Source organism: Diabrotica undecimpunctata, chromosome 3 (genome assembly GCF_040954645.1).
Source record: "Diabrotica undecimpunctata isolate CICGRU chromosome 3, icDiaUnde3, whole genome shotgun sequence".
Taxonomy (NCBI): Eukaryota; Metazoa; Arthropoda; class Insecta; order Coleoptera; family Chrysomelidae; genus Diabrotica; species Diabrotica undecimpunctata.
The window spans coordinates 101,575,123-101,594,502 of record NC_092805.1 but is presented as its reverse complement, the minus strand read 5'-3'; the positions used below and the strand labels follow the sequence as shown (position 1 = coordinate 101,594,502).

General features: G+C 32.4%; 2 protein-coding genes across 2 annotated transcripts in view; both read left to right on the top strand.

The window, feature by feature from the left end:
• The window catches only part of LOC140437101 (lipase maturation factor 2-like), a 43,396-nt gene extending 32,674 nt beyond the window's left edge, over positions 1-10,722 (top strand). The window contains exons 9-10 of the mRNA XM_072526422.1: positions 3,412-3,628; positions 7,919-10,722. Of these exons, the coding sequence (XP_072382523.1) occupies positions 3,412-3,628; positions 7,919-8,189 (488 nt within the window). The 3' untranslated portion in view covers positions 8,190-10,722. The remainder of the gene's footprint in view (positions 1-3,411; positions 3,629-7,918) is intronic.
• A 6,553-nt stretch (positions 10,723-17,275) lies between these two features.
• Positions 17,276-19,380, top strand: part of LOC140437100 (uncharacterized) — a 28,632-nt gene continuing 26,527 nt past the window's right edge. Inside the window, exons 1-4 of the mRNA XM_072526421.1 lie at positions 17,276-17,808; positions 18,359-18,387; positions 18,921-18,963; positions 19,042-19,136. Of these exons, the coding sequence (XP_072382522.1) occupies positions 17,689-17,808; positions 18,359-18,387; positions 18,921-18,963; positions 19,042-19,136 (287 nt within the window). The 5' untranslated portion in view covers positions 17,276-17,688. The remainder of the gene's footprint in view (positions 17,809-18,358; positions 18,388-18,920; positions 18,964-19,041; positions 19,137-19,380) is intronic.

Below are 19,380 nucleotides of genomic sequence, written 5' to 3'. Positions count from 1 at the left end.
TTTTTATATGAAATGCTTAAAAATTGTTTGTCTATTTCATCAATATTGTTACCTAGTGAGTTGACTCCATTACTAACTGTTTGGAGACGGAAAGTTCTGACTGTTTAGTTTTGTTTTCGAAGTTTTATTTATTATTAGGATATTACTATTGCTTTACAGTGAAATTCAAATCGACTGGCGGATTATTTATATAATAGGTGTTATTATTTTGGCTGACCAGTGATATTCCGAAAAAAGATATTTATTATTATAATTATAATTCTTATTAGATCCATATAATTGCCTATTGTAATGACTCCGTAATTAGAATAAACGTACTCGGAATATTATTTAATTACATTATGAATTTGTCTTTTGCGGGAAATTTTTGTATATAATGGAGACAGTTACGTTTATAAGTAGGCAGATCCAATTGACATTGGAATTTAAAAAAATTGTTTAGAATATGTTAAAAGTTTTTTCTGAAGATAATCAATTAATCCAAGATTGTCAAATAAAGCAAAACATTGAAAAATGCAGATGTATGTCAGAGAATAACAGATATCCATATGTCAGTGATAGACCTGTAAGCACTATGGGCAGTCTTGTCTCTTCATTGTTGCCGAAAGAAAGTTTATTTTTTATGTGGTCTGGGGAAATATTTTAATGATGTGATTATAAGATTTAAAAGCAGCTTCATATCTTAGATTAAATCAACAGTTTCTTTAATCTCAATTCATAAAAATAACATAATAAATTCTTAACGGCATAAATTAAAAAAATATATTCTAAAAAATAACAATTTTATAATTTTAATTAAAACTTTTTTAAACTTTTTCAAAAAGTCCACCACGTTCAGCCAAGCAGTAGCCCAATCCATTATACATATAATTGCCTTCGGGTGTTCGACAATATTTCGGGAGTTATGCTCTAAAAAGCCTGAATGATTTTTTGACGTAATTTGTCCAAATTTCCGGTACGTTCATACTAATGTCGGTAAATTTGTTGCTTCACATAACTCCATACGAAAAAGTCCAACAATGCAAGATCAGGAGAGTGTGATGGCATTTTTATGGTACCTTTTGTACTAATAACTATCTGGACATGTAATGTTTAAAAAATCTAACAGCTCCCATGTATTGTGAGCTGGAGAGCTGTCTTGTTGCAACAAATTTGCATCAATAGTAATAGGTTATGCTCGATCTGCTGGAATTATGTGATTTCTCAGGAGATTTAGGTATTTACGACGACACAAAGTGGCTACAATGAAAAAAGGGCCAATTGCGTTGTCACCTGAAATACCAGCCCAGACGTTGACTTTTTGAGTGTATTGTGTTTTGTAAGGAACACTTATGTGCCTATTTTCTGTAAAGTTTCACTACGGTAACATATGGATTGTGATGGCAAGTTAAAGAAAAAATGAAGACTCATGTAAGATTTTTTTCATGAAATCTTCGTCACGATTAGTAAGTTCCATCATGTCCTCACAAAACACTATCATAATCGTCGTTCATAATCGGCAGGGAAAATTTCCTGTTTTTGCAATTTTTGTAGAGTTTTTTGCAATTTGTAGCAATGGTACTTGTTTCTTTTTAAAATATTTCATACAATTCTAGCACTAATACCAGTTTCTCTTGAAATTAGGGTGCTGATACAAGGAAAATTGATTTCAGCTAGACTACATACGGCAATTTCACGTTGTTCCCGTTATTCATTAATTGCACGAACTGCTTGATTTTCATCTACATCACTATCCGTGCATTTTATACATTTCTTGACACAACCAGTTTTTTCAAATTTGATGGGTTTTAAAAACAACCTTCTGTTCTTTTCGCTCTAATTACGCGTTATATGCAGTTTTCAGATTACTACAACTGTATGTTATCGTAATGTATGTTCATTAATCGTTAGATTAATTAATTAACAGATAGAGAACATTTTGTCCACTTGTATTTATTTTTACAGGCTCACAAAATTTTACCAATATTCGAACCCAGAGATCAGAATATAGTTTTTGGAAGGTTTTTGTGCGCTGAGTCCGAATCTGAGCTCGAAATTGACCAATTTGGCTCTGGTTTCTGAGATATCCTAACCTAAAAGCTAAAAGTGCAAAAATAGTTGTTTTTTGGTAATTTTTGAGGTTCTGTAACATCGTCATATGTACAATTTTTCTCCCAGAAACTGTTACAACCAGCTTAAAGTACAGTTCTCAATATTTTAAATGGCATTTAGTTTACTCGGATAGCTTCTTTTTTAGCTGAGCTATCTCATTCTTAGTTTTAAAAAAACCTAAAAACCATATGTTTATATAGTATAAAAGAAAATCTAAATTTAGAAATCCCAAATTCATAAAACGTATTCCAACAACCTCAAACCTGGAAACCCAAATCAATAAAACCCCAAATCCAACGATCTCAAACCAAACACCCCAAACTCTACCAACCCCTAGAAATCTCCCCACAAATGGGCAAAATAAAATCACAAACAGTAATTGCGTTTAATGATCGAAACAGAACAGCTCTAAACCTATTAACCACTACAAACCACCCCTACTGTTTTTGTAGGCCTTGACATTAGAAAGCTAATGAGAGATGAAAATTTTGAGAAAACTGTGACACTGACATAAAAAGAAGCATGGGTTTGTTTTAAATGATTTTCTAGGAAATCATTGAGATGCAGAATACAAAACAATCGTATCAACAATGCTAAAAACTTTTCAAAAACTAGGCTGCTGAATGAGACATATAATACAAGATAGACTGACTGCTGCAATACATTCGTGTTCTCCAAGTGCTACAGAGAAAACTGACGCAAAGCAGTCCCTGCATCTCTGTCTAATCGACTACGTGACCTCATTTAGGTCACGTGGTCGATAAACCTGGCAAATTAGAAAGGGATGCAGGTACTGCTTTGCATCAGTTTTCTCTGTCGCACTGGGGAAACGGACTGGTATTGTAGCGATGAGCCTATCTTTTATTATATGTCTATGCAAAAAAAACTCTATTTTTGCACTTTTAGATTAGGATATCTCAAAACACAACCAATTCGGCAATTTAGAGCTCAGATCCCTATTCAAAAACCTTCGGAAAAGTATACTCTGTTTTCTGGGTCTCAGACTTGTCGGCCTGTGTAATTCTAGTTAAAAATATGCCTGTTACGAATATTATTTTATTGCGTATGCTATAAACAACTTCTTAAAATTTTCCTCAAATTTATTTGAATTTGACTGTTTTTTTTTTATTGGATTTAAAAGAATATTGATTGCCGAAACAATATTTACATAAAACATATCGTATTATACCTAGTAAATGTGAAATATTTAAAACTTTAAAAGGTGGTTTATTCCCAACGAAATATTTGACAAAAGCTTAGAACTCATGCAAATAGTTTTAGAAACATACCTTTTCATATATGTATTTTTTCTTGTTTTAGCTCCTCATTCGCCACAGCTGGACTGGCACTTAGCGACCGCAGCTTATGTGAGTTACGATCAACAACCGTGGTTGATGTCATTCGCCCATAGAATCCTGGCTCACAAACCTGCCGTTCTTGCCCTCATAGATTTTAGAGATTCGCCGTATCGTAATGTACCACCCAAATATCTAAGAGCTCTTGTATATAAATATCAATATACAGGTTGGAATCAAAGGTAAGTTTTAAGCCTAAGTAGGTTTTTTGTTCTTTTAAGTAATGGTCTAAGAACTCGAGGTATAATGAGATGATTTTGAATAACTGAGGGAATCTAAATTATTATTATAAGTTCTTAGAATCTTAACCGAAGTAAATAATAACCGAAGTAAACGAGGGAAACGAAAGACAAGGCAAATTTGTATAATTCAACACCGAGCATAATCTTTGCATAATAAATACTTTTTTAATCTCTCTAAATTAGCAACACCCGCAGTCTCTAGCATATACTCAAGAAGATATATAATAATAGTTCAAAATCAAATAAACTACATAAAAAGCAACGAAAAATTTAAGAATATGATCTAAGAAGTAAACATTTTTTCGAGGGGAAAATCTGACATTAGATTATGACAGTTCTTGCAAAATTATGTAAAAACTGAAGAAAAGAAGCTTTTTGTGTATAGTACATATAGAAGTGGGCAAATAATACTTCCTTATTTTATACCGGATTTGATGAGAAAACTGTCTGATGTATGTTCATTGAATTTTGTTCTAAAATCCCTGTCACTTAGATAAGATCTTAATAATTTGAAATATGTGATAGGAAGATATTTATTATCTTAAATAATAATCCTGTGTTTCAAACCTTGTCAAAGCTTGACTGACATCTAAAACTGTTTGTCTTCTACACCAAAACGGTGGTGCAAAACTGTTTGTCTTCTAATCCTTGGTTTATATTATGAATAATTCTGTGGATTTGTTAAACACTCACTTTAGTGAGTGTTTCTCACTAAAGCCAAACTGGTGAGTTGGTATCCATTTTTGAGTATCAGGATCAGAATTTATTCTTGTAACAGCAGTCTTTCAGAGTATTGTGGTGTTTCAAGTATAACAGGTAGTAAACTTATTGGTCGATATGATGTAACATTATTTGAATTTTTGTCAAGGTTCAGATTGGGTATTATTTCTGCAAGTTTCAGCATTTTAGTAGTTGAGTCTTAAATAACATTAAATATGTATGTAACAAGAGTTATTCCCTCTCTTGGCAATTCCTTTAGCATTTTTTGAGTTACTTTGTCCACACCTTCGAATATTTAAGTACTTTATTTTTTCTTGTACTTCTTTAACTGATAACTTATTACTTTATCATTTGGTATAGGAGTGTTTGGCGTGAGTAGTTTGGCTGCAAATAGCCAAGCTTTTCTTCATCGCTTCTGGTCCACTGAGAATTGTGATCGATTTCGTTGCGGATTGAAGGTATCTACTTGAGTTTTAGGTTTTTTGGGTGTCGGATAGGTTTCCAGATAGAGTTCTCATATCAGTTAATCTAGTGAGGTAATCCATGAATGATCTTTCTTGATCAGCTTTAATTTTAGCTTTTAGTTGGTTAGTTATTTTGTTTAATTTAGTTTTATCTGCAGGGACATGTGTTCGGTGCCATATCGCTCCGGATTTTCTTTTTTCTGTACGTCTTGTTTTCTGTATTTAATATTGGTGTTGCCTAATTAGTAGCCTCTTTTAGAGTATTGTTCAGTGTTGCTATCGCTGCCTCTATTTCATTTAGGGCTGTGAGGCTTACTTTCAGATTAATCTTTTCTGTAATTTCGGTTAAAAATAATATTTTAATGCCACAAGACAACAATTTCAAAAACTGTTTATTTTGTCGTTTCGATTACCACTTCGGAAAAAAAATTTTTGTTTTGTTATTTCTTCTCATAATTTAATTTTATCTACCTCATTCATATTTACAGTTTAGACATATATTATCCATTTTAAGGTAGGTGAATTTAAAGTATTGTCAGAATTTTCGAGGTGCGTGCTTGGGACGACTATATTGAAAGATAAATCGTTGGATTACATAAAATTAACTGTAACTTGAGAATACCCTTCAGAAAAATTGGAGCATATAATTTGTCTTTAAAAAGACAACCACAACCACTCATGATTTTAACCAGTCTGATGAAATTTCACTGATTGAATAGTACTGTGAGTTTTTTTATATTGTCATTTGAGATTAATTTTAGTCATTTACTGTATGTTGATCAGGTCCACTGGCTTTATTGTTTTTGGTGTAGGTTTGGTATAGTTTCACTTAACCTTTAAGGTTGATGGTCTTTCAACTTAAGTTAGGTAGTGATTCTCGAGCATCTTTAAATAAGGCTTTAATGTAGTTTTCGTTGCAATTCTTATAGTTCCTGATATTGTTGTCGCGTCCATAACTATAATTGATTTGGTTACGCATTACAATACCATAGCCATCTTTCAGTGATATCCACGTATAGAGACATCTTTTTGGTCATTTAAAAGATAAGTTGCTAGTAAAAAAGTAGTTTTCCACCTGACAGAACTCCACCAGTCTATTACCCCTTTAATTTATGCCCCTAAGACAGAATCCTCCAGTAATATTTCGGGAGTTATGTCTTCTCTTACTTTAGTGTTGATGTATTGTTACACAAAATTCTTGTATTTTGTGTTTCAGTTACAGCCCAAAATAAACGGTACTAAACTTGTAATTATTTTATTGTTTTAAGAAATACATATTATTGACACTTTATTATATATATATATACCCGGTATTTAGGCGTTCCACGCCCTTCCGGTAGGGATCTATGGAGGAGTATCACCTAGCCGCAAGCCCTTATCTCTTGCCGTACTGCTCCACCATAGGCCGATCAGATACCAGCATATTGACACTTTATTACATGTTAGAAATGTACACTTCCTCACTTGAGACGGACTTTATACCGATGTTCCCAGTTTCTCGTCATGTTATGGAATAAGAATTATCTCAGGTCCGCGAAGAAGCCTCTAACGGCATACTTTAATTCATCGGTGATTTGTGGTGCCCGTTTAAAAACAGCAGTTTAAGCTATCCCCTAAATGTATGCGCCTGGTGATGTGATGTCTGGAGAATGTGAAATCTTAAAATGAATCTGCTTGAAAAATGTCCCTGAAGAAATTGACGAATTGCGACAGCAGTATGGCAAGTTGTCCCGTCCTGCTGGAAAAATTGCGTGCACGACAGAATTGACACGTAGTATCAAGACAAAGCGTGTTGAAATTACTTAAGTGTGACTTGCCTACCATTTTCTTCGATAAAGTATGAACCAATGATTTCGTGTCCCGAAACTGCACACCAAACACTAACTTTTGCACTACGTAAACGAACTTCTTGAACTCCATCTGGTCAGCCCAGAAATCGATTTGTGCGACGATTTACGTGGCCTGACAAATGAAAATGTACTTCGTCTAAAAACCATATATTTTTGAAAAATTCAGGATTTTCACAATGTAACACAAGAATTCTGGCGCAATTTTCCGCTCTACTGCGATAATCTCGAGGATGTAATTGTTGGTGTACCTGTATCACATACGAAAATGCACCCAGTTCCCTCAGGATTCTTTGCAAGGAAGTTTTTTTAAGTAAGATGCAACACTGTCCTTGACTGGCTGGCTTTCGGATTTTCCAAGATTCACTTTAAAACACATTCATGGTTATTGTTGTTGTTAACTGTCCTGGGACTCAGGGACGTCCTTTTCGTTGACACAATACATTACCCGTATTTCGAACTTTTCAATAACCTTCAAAATTACAGCATTACTTGAAGAACATTTATTAAACCGTTGTGTGAATTGATCACTCAACGCAGACTTGCACCATTACGTCGGCCTATTGTGTATGAGCGAAAATAATGCTGCATCAGAGTCACTTTCTCCTCTGTACTTAACACCATTTTTAACAACTAGGCCTTACTAATTAATTGTTTAAGCATTACTTGACAGGTCTAAACTAGTTACTTTGGGTTTGACAGCGCGCACAAAGAGACACCTATGTTTCAGTTTCATTACTGTTTATTTTGGGCTGTACTGTATTAAGTTTATATTAATCTTACTTTTAACAGTTATCATCACTATTCGGTCTGAAACAGGAACAAGTTTATGAACCAGGTTTTCAAGTTGCTCTTTGAAAGTTATAGCAATACCATTTTCATGAACATTATCCGTTTTTCCAGAGTAATAATTCGGTACGTTAACAGGTTACTCTAGGTAACTCCGGTTAAGATTAATACATTTAAAACATTTAATTATTTCAACATATGCTAGTTACTACCGTTGCGGTATCGTCTTTGACCAGGTTTGACACAGTGGTATACAAAACGTCAGGAAGAAATAATTTCAAACCATGACCTATAAATCACGAAATAATGTACAATTACAAAATGTCAAGCGAATTATTATAAAGTATATTTTAAACGGAAATATATAAAAATATGCTAGCGTTTATAATGTTTCTATTATTGTTTTTTAGGAGTCAAAGAGCTTGGTGGACAAGAGAAAAAATTTCCGAATATTTGCCAGTCGTTTCCTTGGACTCTCCTTTCCTAACCGACTACCTGAAAGCCAGAAGTCTACTACCTTTAACTTCAAAAGGTAACGTGAATCCTCTGTGGACACAAGCCTTAGATTTCATCAGATATATCGTTAACCATTTGGAAGCAACATTATTGTTCTGGTCAGTGGTTTCTGCTGGCTTTGCCGTCATTTGTACGACTACATCAGTTTCTCACGGCAAAAAATAAATCAATGTTTGGTTATGAGCGTACATGTGTGGTCTGGATGTACAGAACTGAAATACTTAACATCAGATTTTTCTTTCAATCACAAAATACATGGATTATATACAAATTTGCAGAAATGACTAAGTTATGTTGTTTTTGTGATGAACTACATAAAATGTTATATAATTTTTTCTTGTGGTAAATCTGTGAATTTAAACATGTATTTTGTTACTGAAATGCATTAACTACTTCTCTTAACTTAACGTACAATAATTAAAGAGCCTATCTATATTTTTATTGGTGTCTTTTTTTTCTCTTAAAATTTTGCGTCGCAATAAAAATGTCTTAGATGATGAGTTTTCTTGTGAACGTTTTATACTTCAATGTTCACCTAATTATAAAATATATTTGTCACCGAATTTTGTGAGATAGCATGCTAACATGAACAGTAATTGTCTCATAGGTAACCTGATTTTTGAGTATTGTTTGAAAGAGTAATCACTTTCATTGCTAATCATTTGAAAGTTATTTTTCTCATGAATCCATTGCACGTCATTAGATTACACGTTGTCATTTCCGTATAGCTTTATTGTATTGTCGGGGTAGTAGAGAATGTATGGAATTATGAAATAGTGAAAATTATTTTTAATTCATCTGTTTCGACACTAGGAAAAGTTGCATCGATAAAAAGTAATCAATTACAATCAAGAATTTATATTATTAAACTTAAATACAAAACAAACTACTAGTTGACAAAATATTCATAACGATTTAAACAGTATACCATTATAATCTAGGGAAAGAGAAATGTGGGACGTAGGAGGATTTCCTGGTTGCGAAATTTAAGGGAGTGGTATTGGTGCAGTTCAATACAGTTGTTCAGAGCTGCAGCCAACAAAGTAAAGATTGCTGTGATGGTAGCCAACCTCCGATAGGAGAAGGTACTTCAAGAAGAAGACCATTATAAATTATAAATACTATGTTATTAAATTAATTTTTATTTATTCTGTTTGCATTCTTAAGAATATCAAATAAATAACCTTCCAACATATTAAACGATTTTATTATCCTCATTTTCTTAAGTAACTTCTCGATTAAAGTTGCCAGCTAGTATGGCAAATTTTTCTGTCTGGAGCTGAGCTAATGGAAAAAGTCGTTTCGAGGTGGCATTTATTTTGGTCATAATTTCTTCTTGGTGAGTTCTATTGAATACAATGGTTTTTGTTTTGAAAGCATTGATTTACAAACCCATTTACAAGTCCATTTCATCATTCTGTTTAGAGGAAAATTATTGCCATACAGAGTTCAGTAATTATTCACCGAAAACCTTTTTTAATTTACCAAATTAGGCATTTTGTAGTAGAAATACTAAAAATAACTACTTATTGTCATAATTTTAGGTTTGTTTATATTACACAAATCTTTAATATAAATACATATCGCAGCTCTGTAAATAGTAGTTAACATTTAATGTGATATTAATGTAAATTATTGTTTTTCGAGTCCTAATCTTAAAACAGCTCTATAAATTTTATTTTACTGGGAATATGAAGTCAAAATAATTATAAAATTATCGAAAAAATCGTCATTATATTTTCTACTATTGTGAACGTTGGTGCACTTTCGGAATATCAGCTTAAAGCCATAATAATAACAGTGGGTTGTGCTGTGACGACGCAGAAATCTCATTGATGACGTGCAACAGACTTCAGAGGAAAAATGTATATATATTCTCTTTGATATAATATCGGTTTATACTGATTAATATTCATTTCACCAATAACCGATACAGAAGAGGCGTGACTGTTCAAAGTTTATTGTTTATATGTTACATTCTGTCTGCTGATAGATTTGCTTCTTTCTTTATTTTTATTATTTAAAATGCTAACATCATGTGGAGTATTAAGAATATTATATTGCAAAGCAAGATAACTGTTGGAAAAGCAAAATTCATACTGCGTGAAGCTCAGTTCTGTACTTTATTTGCACTGTTTAATGATATAGAGGAGTTTATAAAGTTTTATATGTCTTAGAAATACTTAGAATCTATCAATGTGTTGTGTGTGAGTGTTACGAGGTATCTGACTGGAGGTCTTCACTCAGTAAAATTAATAGAGGTTTTAAATATTTAGACTCTTGTCGAAATGTTTAAAAGTGAATAGATATTACTATTTATATATTTTTACTTCGGTTATAGATATAATTTTGGAAATTTGTTTTTTGATTGTCTGTCTAAAACAAGTGTCGAGGAAAGTAACGATGATATTTTATCTTTCCTCGTTCACTGTAGTAAACAACAAACAAAATTTAATATATTTTCAAAATAATGTATTTCTTTGAATAAAAATTTAATTGTAAATACACAGTTTCGTTTATTTTTATTATTTTAATTTGTTCTCGACTACAGTACAACTCTCATGTTTTTTATATAATTTGTTTTTATTAGTATGTAATAGCATTTATGTCATCTTAAATCATTGTAAGCATTTGTTTTGTTAAAATCAAGATATTTTTTATATTATTTCGTAAAAATAATAAAGTACAGCACGTCAAATATGTATTTTTATTCTTTTTTTTTTAACTAGGAGCATACAAAAGGCGGATAATCCACCAGGAAGCAGGGCAAAAGGACACTAGGATAAAATCTGGAGAGATAATTAAAAATCACCCAGTGTTGGAGAGATGAAAATGGTACCAGATGCATACAATCTAAATATAAATTCGAAAAGCCGTTTATCGCCCTCTTTTCAGGAAGGGGCGAATCGGAGTCGAATAAAGCGAATATCATAATGGCAGATCAATGCTGATATACAGACGGCTCTAAAACCGATGAAGGAGTTGGAGTTGGATCTCCCGTAAAGATAGACAAAATGTCCTCACTCCTAGAATTCAATTTTTTACGTTCTAAGGGATAAAAAATAAGGTTTAGCGCAATTTTAACCCTCTACCCCCTCTCCCTATCCCAATAAGCGTCTTTTATCTCTATAGTAAAATGCCGAGGCGAGCTTCATGGAACTAGCGCCACAAGAAAGCGGTTCTTCCCGTCAATTCACTACTCTCGATCTATTAGTTTCTAGCCATCATATATTTATTCTAAGCAGTTTTAAATTAAAAACTGCATGAAAAATAACTAAAATGTAGACATTAAATGAGAAGTAAAAAAATTAAAAGAATATCTGTCAATGTAAATAAGTTATAAATGTCATTCAATTAATAATAATATTTAATCATATATGTTTAAATTTTTATGACTCTCGTTTTAAAATAAGAAGAAAATGCATTTTTAGGTTATGTATAGTCAAACTATGGGTCTATAAAAATACCATAAAAATACACAAGTTTTGTGAAAGCTTCAACTATGCGTGTGATTTTTTTGAAAGTTTTAAATTGATTGCAATGTAAAAAGATCATAGAACGTAAAAAATTTAATTCTGGGATTGAGAGCATTTTGCCTATCTTAACGGAAGTATCCTTTATGCTAAGAGATGTGCCTGCAGGGACAGATCTTAAAAACTTATTCCGAATTAGTTTAGAACTGTACTGTGGGTGCCTGGCATCGGTGCCTGGACATGCTGAAATTAAAGGGAACGAAAAAGCGGACCTACTTGCCACGGGAGAGACAAAAGAAACAGTCATAGGCCCGGAACCTTTCGTTGGCATAGCAAGAAGCACAGCCACAAGAACAATATCGGACTGGGTGGAACGGATGAAACGTAACCACTAGTATGAACAAATGTGTCTCAAACATTAGAAGGCTTTTAGACATGAACTTTCGAAGAAGAGATCCAAAGATCTCCTAAATATGAATAGGAATGATCTGCAAATTATCGTAGGTCTCCTAACAGGACACTGTCGCCTCAAGGTACACATAACAAAATCTGACTGACAGAAAGTGCGAATAGCTGATTCTGTCAGGCTGATGAAGAGACGGCGGAACACGTCCTGTGCAACTGGCCAGGGTTGGAAAGGATAAGGCTCAATACATTTGAGCATTATCAACTCAAGCCCTACAACTTCGTAGAAATGTCACCTAAATATAAAGGCCATAATAGACTTAAAAAGACTGGGCTGAAGGGACAACTTTAATCTAGAGATGAGCCACAATAGACCTCTTAGGTCGAGTGGAAGGGTGGTTAATCTAACCAAGAATCTTGTGATATACTATATTTTTCGTTGTGCTGTCAGACGCGAGAATGAACAAACTGGATAGTTTATGAAAAACATATTACGTACAATTTACTATGAGAGACAATTATATTCTATATTTATTCCACAAACATTAAGGATTGGCCTTGTCATTTGTTTATCGTTATGGCAAATGCAAAACCAATCAGATATTTAATTCGAATGCCATATCGGTTAATATTATATGAATTCCCGGAATGAGAACTTCCTCATTTACCTCTATTATCTCCTTAAATTTTCCTTTGAGAATCGTCGCGTGTACTATATTTCCTTTGAGTTTTAACCACCAAATACGTCTCGTTCAGATTTCTAATTATGATAACGCCCTAGTCAACCTTTAATTGTAAATTGTGCAGTGTTAAGCCAAGCATACGTGTTCGTTTGTTACACAGTCAATAGATTTGAAAAAAATACAGTGGACTAACGATTTTGTTTTGAATTATTGTCATCTATATTCTTGTTCTTTGCTGCTAAAATTGTTGTTTCACTCATCCAGTTTTGATTTTTGGGAACACTTTATTAATGAAAAAACACATGGCGGCATTACCAAAAGGGCATTACTTCATATCTCCGTTGTTATTGGTCTGATTGGAGCGTGTAATTCGCTAAATAAAGGGGAGGGTGTAACGAATGTATTAAGATAGAAAAAACAAACAAGGCGACTACCTAAAGAGCACTACATAGTTTCTTCATTATTAATGAACGTATAGTTACACACGAGATATCCTAGGACACTATGGATGAAAATATATTAAATAAGACAAATTTTGATTTATTTACGTAAAGAAGGCCTTTGGCTGAGTACAAAATAAACAATTGATCGAATCCTAACATGTGACATAGCAAATGAAAGGAGTATATAACGAATATATTAAGATAGAAAAAAGAAACACGCGACTACCAAAAGGGCACTACACAGTATCTTCATTATGAATGAAAGTATAGCAAAATACAGAATATCATAGGGTACCATGAATAAAAATAGATTTACTGTAAGACGAATTTAGATTTATTGACTTAAAGAAGGCCTCTGGCTGATTACAAAATAAACAACTGATCGAATCCTAACATGCAAAATAGCAAATGAAAGGGCTGGATATAATGAATATATTAAAATAGAAAAAACAAAAAGGGGACAACCAAAAGAGCATCTTCGTTATATAAAGCGACATACGAGATATCACATGACACTATGAATGATAATACACACTATAAGGTAAATTTGCTTTATTGACCTGAAGAAGGCCTTTGGCTGAATGCAAAATAAACAACTAGCAGAATCCTAGCATATGACACATCCAATCAAACAACGTGCAGAAGTGCATTTGTCCTATTTTGCGAGACGTGTCATTAAATTTTACTTTGCATATAAAAGTTTTCCTTATATTCTAACTTAACTGTACCATACTGATGACGACCAAATAGTCAGAAATACGTATTTATGGTTGCCTTCCACCTTTTATACCTATTTTGTTTTTTTTCCTTATTGGGAGATATGCCCACACTTTTTATCTTAGTATATATATATATATATATATATATATATATATATATATATATATATATATATATATATATATATATATATGTATATATATATATATATATATATATATATATATATATGTATATATATATATATATATATATATATATATATATATACAGGGTGGTCCTTAAGTAATTGTACAAACAGAAACCGTAGATTCTACACTTTAAAATATTACGATCCAAGCCAACTTGTTTTAATAAAATGTTGATATTAAGAAAGATACAGGGTGTTAAACTGGAAATTTAAAATTTTATTTTTCACTATAACTTTTACGTCTGTAAATATTTTTGGACAAAAATTTACAGTTGGATGCTTTTGAGTAGGATAAATTATAATTTTATACATGCTTTAATATAACTAATAGAGGGCGCCACATATGCTACATGTGTGGCATAAATTTGCGCTTAACTTTTTTGCTCTTTAAGTTAGCTCTATTTGTGTTAAAAAATATTAAAGATACATTATTTTTAAATTACAAACATTAGTATGTTTGTATTTTGAGAACGATTTCCGAAGTGGAAATTGAAACGTCAATAAACGTACTTTAACCTTTAATTGTGGCTTATTCCCATTTAAATAGTAATTACAATTTAATACAAACATTAGTATGTTTGTATTTTGAGAACAATTTCCGAAGTGGAAATTGAAACGTCAATAAACGTACTTTAACCTTTAATTGTGGCTTATTCCCATTTAAATAGTCATTACTTTAAAATGCCATTTCCGAAGTGGAAATTGAAACGTCAATAAACGTATTTTAACCTTTAATTGTGGCTTATTCCCATTTAAATAGTAATTAATTTAAAATGCCACAAGAAAATAGCTTCAGAACAATATCAAATTTTGAAAAACTATTTTTCCCCCGAATCCGTTTTTTTACTTGTCCCCAAATAAGTTCGATAGGATTGAATATGCAAAAATAAGGTGGTAACCTCAAAACATTATGGCCATGTTGTATTGCAATAGTGTCCAGTATATATTGTTTCTTATAAGTTTTAGTACGAAGCACTTCAAGTAACTGTTTCTTATTATAGTTGTCTTCAAAATACAAATCATTTTCTGAGAGGAAATCTTTTTGTTCCTGTTTTGAAGACGAACTATTAGGAATTTTTTTTTTTTGAGAAGCCTTGAGTGGCAGCTAGCATTATCCATAACTATCACACTGCCCGGTGTTATATTGGGAAGTAGTGTATTTTTAAACCACTCTTCGAATATAGTAGAATTCATATTCTGATGATAATCTACACTACATTTTTCTTTTTTTTTCCGCAAAGCATTAACCCATTTGGCACTCAACCATTTTCAGATTTACAGAGCACAATAATCATCCGAGAACCTTTATTCGGAGGTACTCCTTTCAACTGGCACCCAAGTGAACCATCAGTCGAACCTTTACTAGCGGTATCATGCGTGTCATACCATGTCTCGTCTAAATAATATATAGTCCGCTGTTGGTCTCGATATTCTTGAATTTTTTTTAAATAATCTAAACGCCAGTATACTATCCTCTTACTTTCCATAATAGCCACCCGTTTATCAACAATTTTGTATTTGAACCCAAGTTTTTTCAGCCGTCTACGTAAAGTGGTTTTAGGGCAGCTTCTTCCCATCGCAACAAGCTTGGTGTACATAATATCAATTGTTGGTATTACATTTTTTTTGTATTCCTCGTAAACCAAATTCCTTAAACATTTAGTAGTCACGATATTAATTTGTTTAGGTTTTCCAGCATCCGATCTTGTTTTTCTCTTTTTAACACCACTTTTCACGATGTCGCGCATAGTAGAATACGGAATTCCTGTTAGAAAGGCCGCTTTTCTTATAATACTGCCTTTACAACTATTTTCAGTATCATTTTGAAGATTTTTGTAAACGTTCATACAAGAGAGCTCAGCGGGTCTACTTGCATCATCGGAAAGGCGTATGGATCTGGAGACAAGGGTATTAATGACTGAATTAATTTGTGAAGGTGGATGGTGAGAGTTGGCATGCAAGTAACGATTGGTATGGGTAGGTTTTCGATAAACAGAGTGATGAAAACCTTGGGATTGGTTTTTCTTTATGATAACGTCGAGAAACGGTAGAATGAATCAGTTTCCATCTCCATCGTGAACTGGATACTAGGATGTATACCATTCAGATGGGTTTGAAAAGACACCAAAGCATCCCTGCCATGGGGCCAAATGACGAATGTATCGTCAACATATCATAGCCAACATGTGGGCGTGAGCATTGATGTGGATAGTGCTCGGGTTTCGAAATCTTCCATAAAGATATTGGCGATTACTGGAGATAAAAGGAAGCCCATTGGGGCTCCATTTATTTGTCTGTAGAATTGATTTTGGAATGTGAAATAGGTGTTGGACATACAATGTTTAATGAGAGATAAGTGGTCTTGTTGGATACTTTATTTAGTTTCCAAAATGTTTAGAGTTTCATCTATAGGGATGTTTGTAAAGAGTGAGACATTATCGAAAGTTACTAGAATGTCTGAAGGTAATACGAAGAATGACTGACGAAGAATGAAGCATTTTCGGCGAAAGGTTGTAGGGTTTTGACCAAATACTTGCCCAATTGTTGTGTAGGGCAGTTGTATGCACTGACAATGGGACATAGAGATAGAGGAATATCGGGTTTGTGAATTTTGGGAAGGCCATATATTCGAGGTGTTCTGGAAGACTTTTCACGAGGAATTAGAAATTGTTTTATGTCAACATTAAGAGAGGTTTTATTGATAATGACTTTTGTTGTTTTCTCCAGATAGGTTGTTGGATTATTAGGAATTGGTTTGTAGTCTGGAGTATTAACGAGATTTGAGAGTTTATTAATGTAAGAAGAAGTGTTTAGGATGACGGTGGCGTTATTTTAATTGTACTAACCACGGAAATCTTTCCGAACATTTTATTCGCCTCTACGGGGAGGAATTTTACCAGCTCACTAAATCATATAGCAACCTACTACTACGTAAGAATCGTCTTCTTTGTGATTTAACTTTCCTTAAAGAAGGTTCATTGGGTTAGCAGCTGAATATTAAAATTCTAAGAAATTTTTGTGTTGTATATTATGGTTAATTATATTTGTGTACTAGTGTACTAAAAATGAAAAACTAACTAATCTTCTTCAATAATTCATGTTTTTAAATTGTTACATACGCGGTCTCAGGGAGGTCAGAATGCCGTTTTACGCACAAAATACTCATCACACCAGGTGAGGGTTAACTTGAATTTGACAAAATAAACCTTGTCGAAAGTCGAAACCACAGTTTAGCAGCCGAAACCCTTAATAACCACCCACCGTTAAATATACTCTTAAATGAAGAATGCAGAAGAGTGACACCAAGTGACATTTCAAAAATGACAGTGGAAAATTAATGACGTTGACGTTTATAAAAACATTTCAAAAATGAATATTGGCATATCTCCTTAAATGTCTGGTGCTTTAAATGTATAGACTGCACGAAATAAATATAATTTTATTAAATACCTATTCATTAGAAAAGACATTTCTAAAAGATATCGATATTTTTTATACCTGTCATAAAATCTGTCAGTGTGTGCCAATATTTTGATTTCAATATTTTCAGAGTAAAATAAGTCATTTTTCTGCAACAATTAATATTCTATATTTAATTGTAGTAGTGACTTAGAAATATTTTCATGAAACAACATATTATAAAGCAATCAAAAGTTGTCCCTCATCGAGACAACAATCAGAGATTCATTTAAATTTTTAAAGCCCTATGGGGTTTGATATCAGCGCAGTCCCTTTAGGGCTGCTACAACAATGGGAAATTGTTTTAACAGCTGTCTACCTCATCAGTCCAGTGCTGCAAGAGCCCTTAGAAATTTTAATATACTTGACAACGAAAGTACAGCTGTTGATTTTGCATTTCTTGTCGAAGAGGTAATGTAATGGAAAAAGTTGTGTTTATTGTTATTTTTATTTATTTACACTGATTCTGCCACACAACTATAGGTGACAATGTTTTCTAATTTTAATCCATGTTTCTATGTTCTGCTTGATACATTCATTTTTGAGTTTTCTCTGTTATATATACAACCAGTATTTTTATCTCTTTAACTACAGTTAAAAGCATTATCTTTATAATAATAAAAGTGGTCAAACTAATTGAGTTGCTTTAGTTATTTATGATATCAATTCCAACTCATTTTATCAATAATATTTGCTCATTAAATTGTCATACATTGCATTGAACACTCTAGATATAAAATCAATGTATTTGTCCATATATTATTTACACGTTAACCCTTTCAATCACAGTGCCCTCCTAGGAGGACATAAACTTAATAAAGATCATATTGCTGAACAGTGGCATTTAACTGTACTAAATAACATAAATATTTCATTAAACATTTCAAATTTAAATTAGTTAAAATAAATTTTCACTACAAGCTCTTAAACTTATAGTTTCACTGATCTTTTATTGTTTCAGAATACATCTTCAAACCATGAAGAAAAAAGGTAATAATTAACATTTTATTTAGTTTTAGAAGACCTCGGGCCAAAATTAAGGACATCAAAATCTATGCATGTAAATAATAATCTAGGTACACAGCAAGTTATTTAAAAATGCATAAGACCTAGGCACTAATATCAACATATCTCTTTTGGCTTGTCAGTACATTATATCTTAGAGCAGCAGTCCTTGTGAAAAATAATCACATATCACTACAGAAAAAGATAATTTTTGACAATATTCTGATATAAGATTCTAAAATTATTTTTAATATTATTATTGATATATTCTTTATGATCCAACCATTTTCTCTAAAACCCATACATATGTCCATAACTATCCAAAGAAAATTTTTGTCAAGAGACATACTTTATGTAGATTGTGACTGATACGCAAAGAACTAATGTAATGAAAAATGTGTAGGTACAACATGCTGACAAATATAAATGCTATGATTTCATTGTTGTTTGTTTTGGCTCATCTGGTGTGTGTTAATGTTTTAACAATTTGAATTAATTTTCATGCTTCCTCCATTCAGAAGTTTTTTCTCGCAATTATTTAAAAAGAGAACAAACAAAAAGGTAATAGCATGTTGTGTTATATATTTTTGATAATTCATGTGATACTAAACGATACTTTATTTTTAATTTATTTACTAGAGACCAGTACTGCAATTGGTTGATGGCCTTCGGAATGCTCAGGTTCCTTCAGGTTACAGTAGATTATCAGAATCACAGAGACTTCCATCTACAGGGTAAGAATATATATTCAGTAATTGTTTATTTTATATTAATCGTTCCATCCTCACATCTCAGAGAAGAAAGCCAATAAATGAATAATGAAATATTGAGTTTTCAAAAATATGGTCTGCTCTTATTTTTCTTCAATTCTTGCTTTGTCACTTTATTTTTTTATTCACAGATTTAGCACTATTTTAATATATTAATACATTAATGCCCAAAGAGCTGTATCGAAAGTGATGTTGCCAGTGGTAGCCA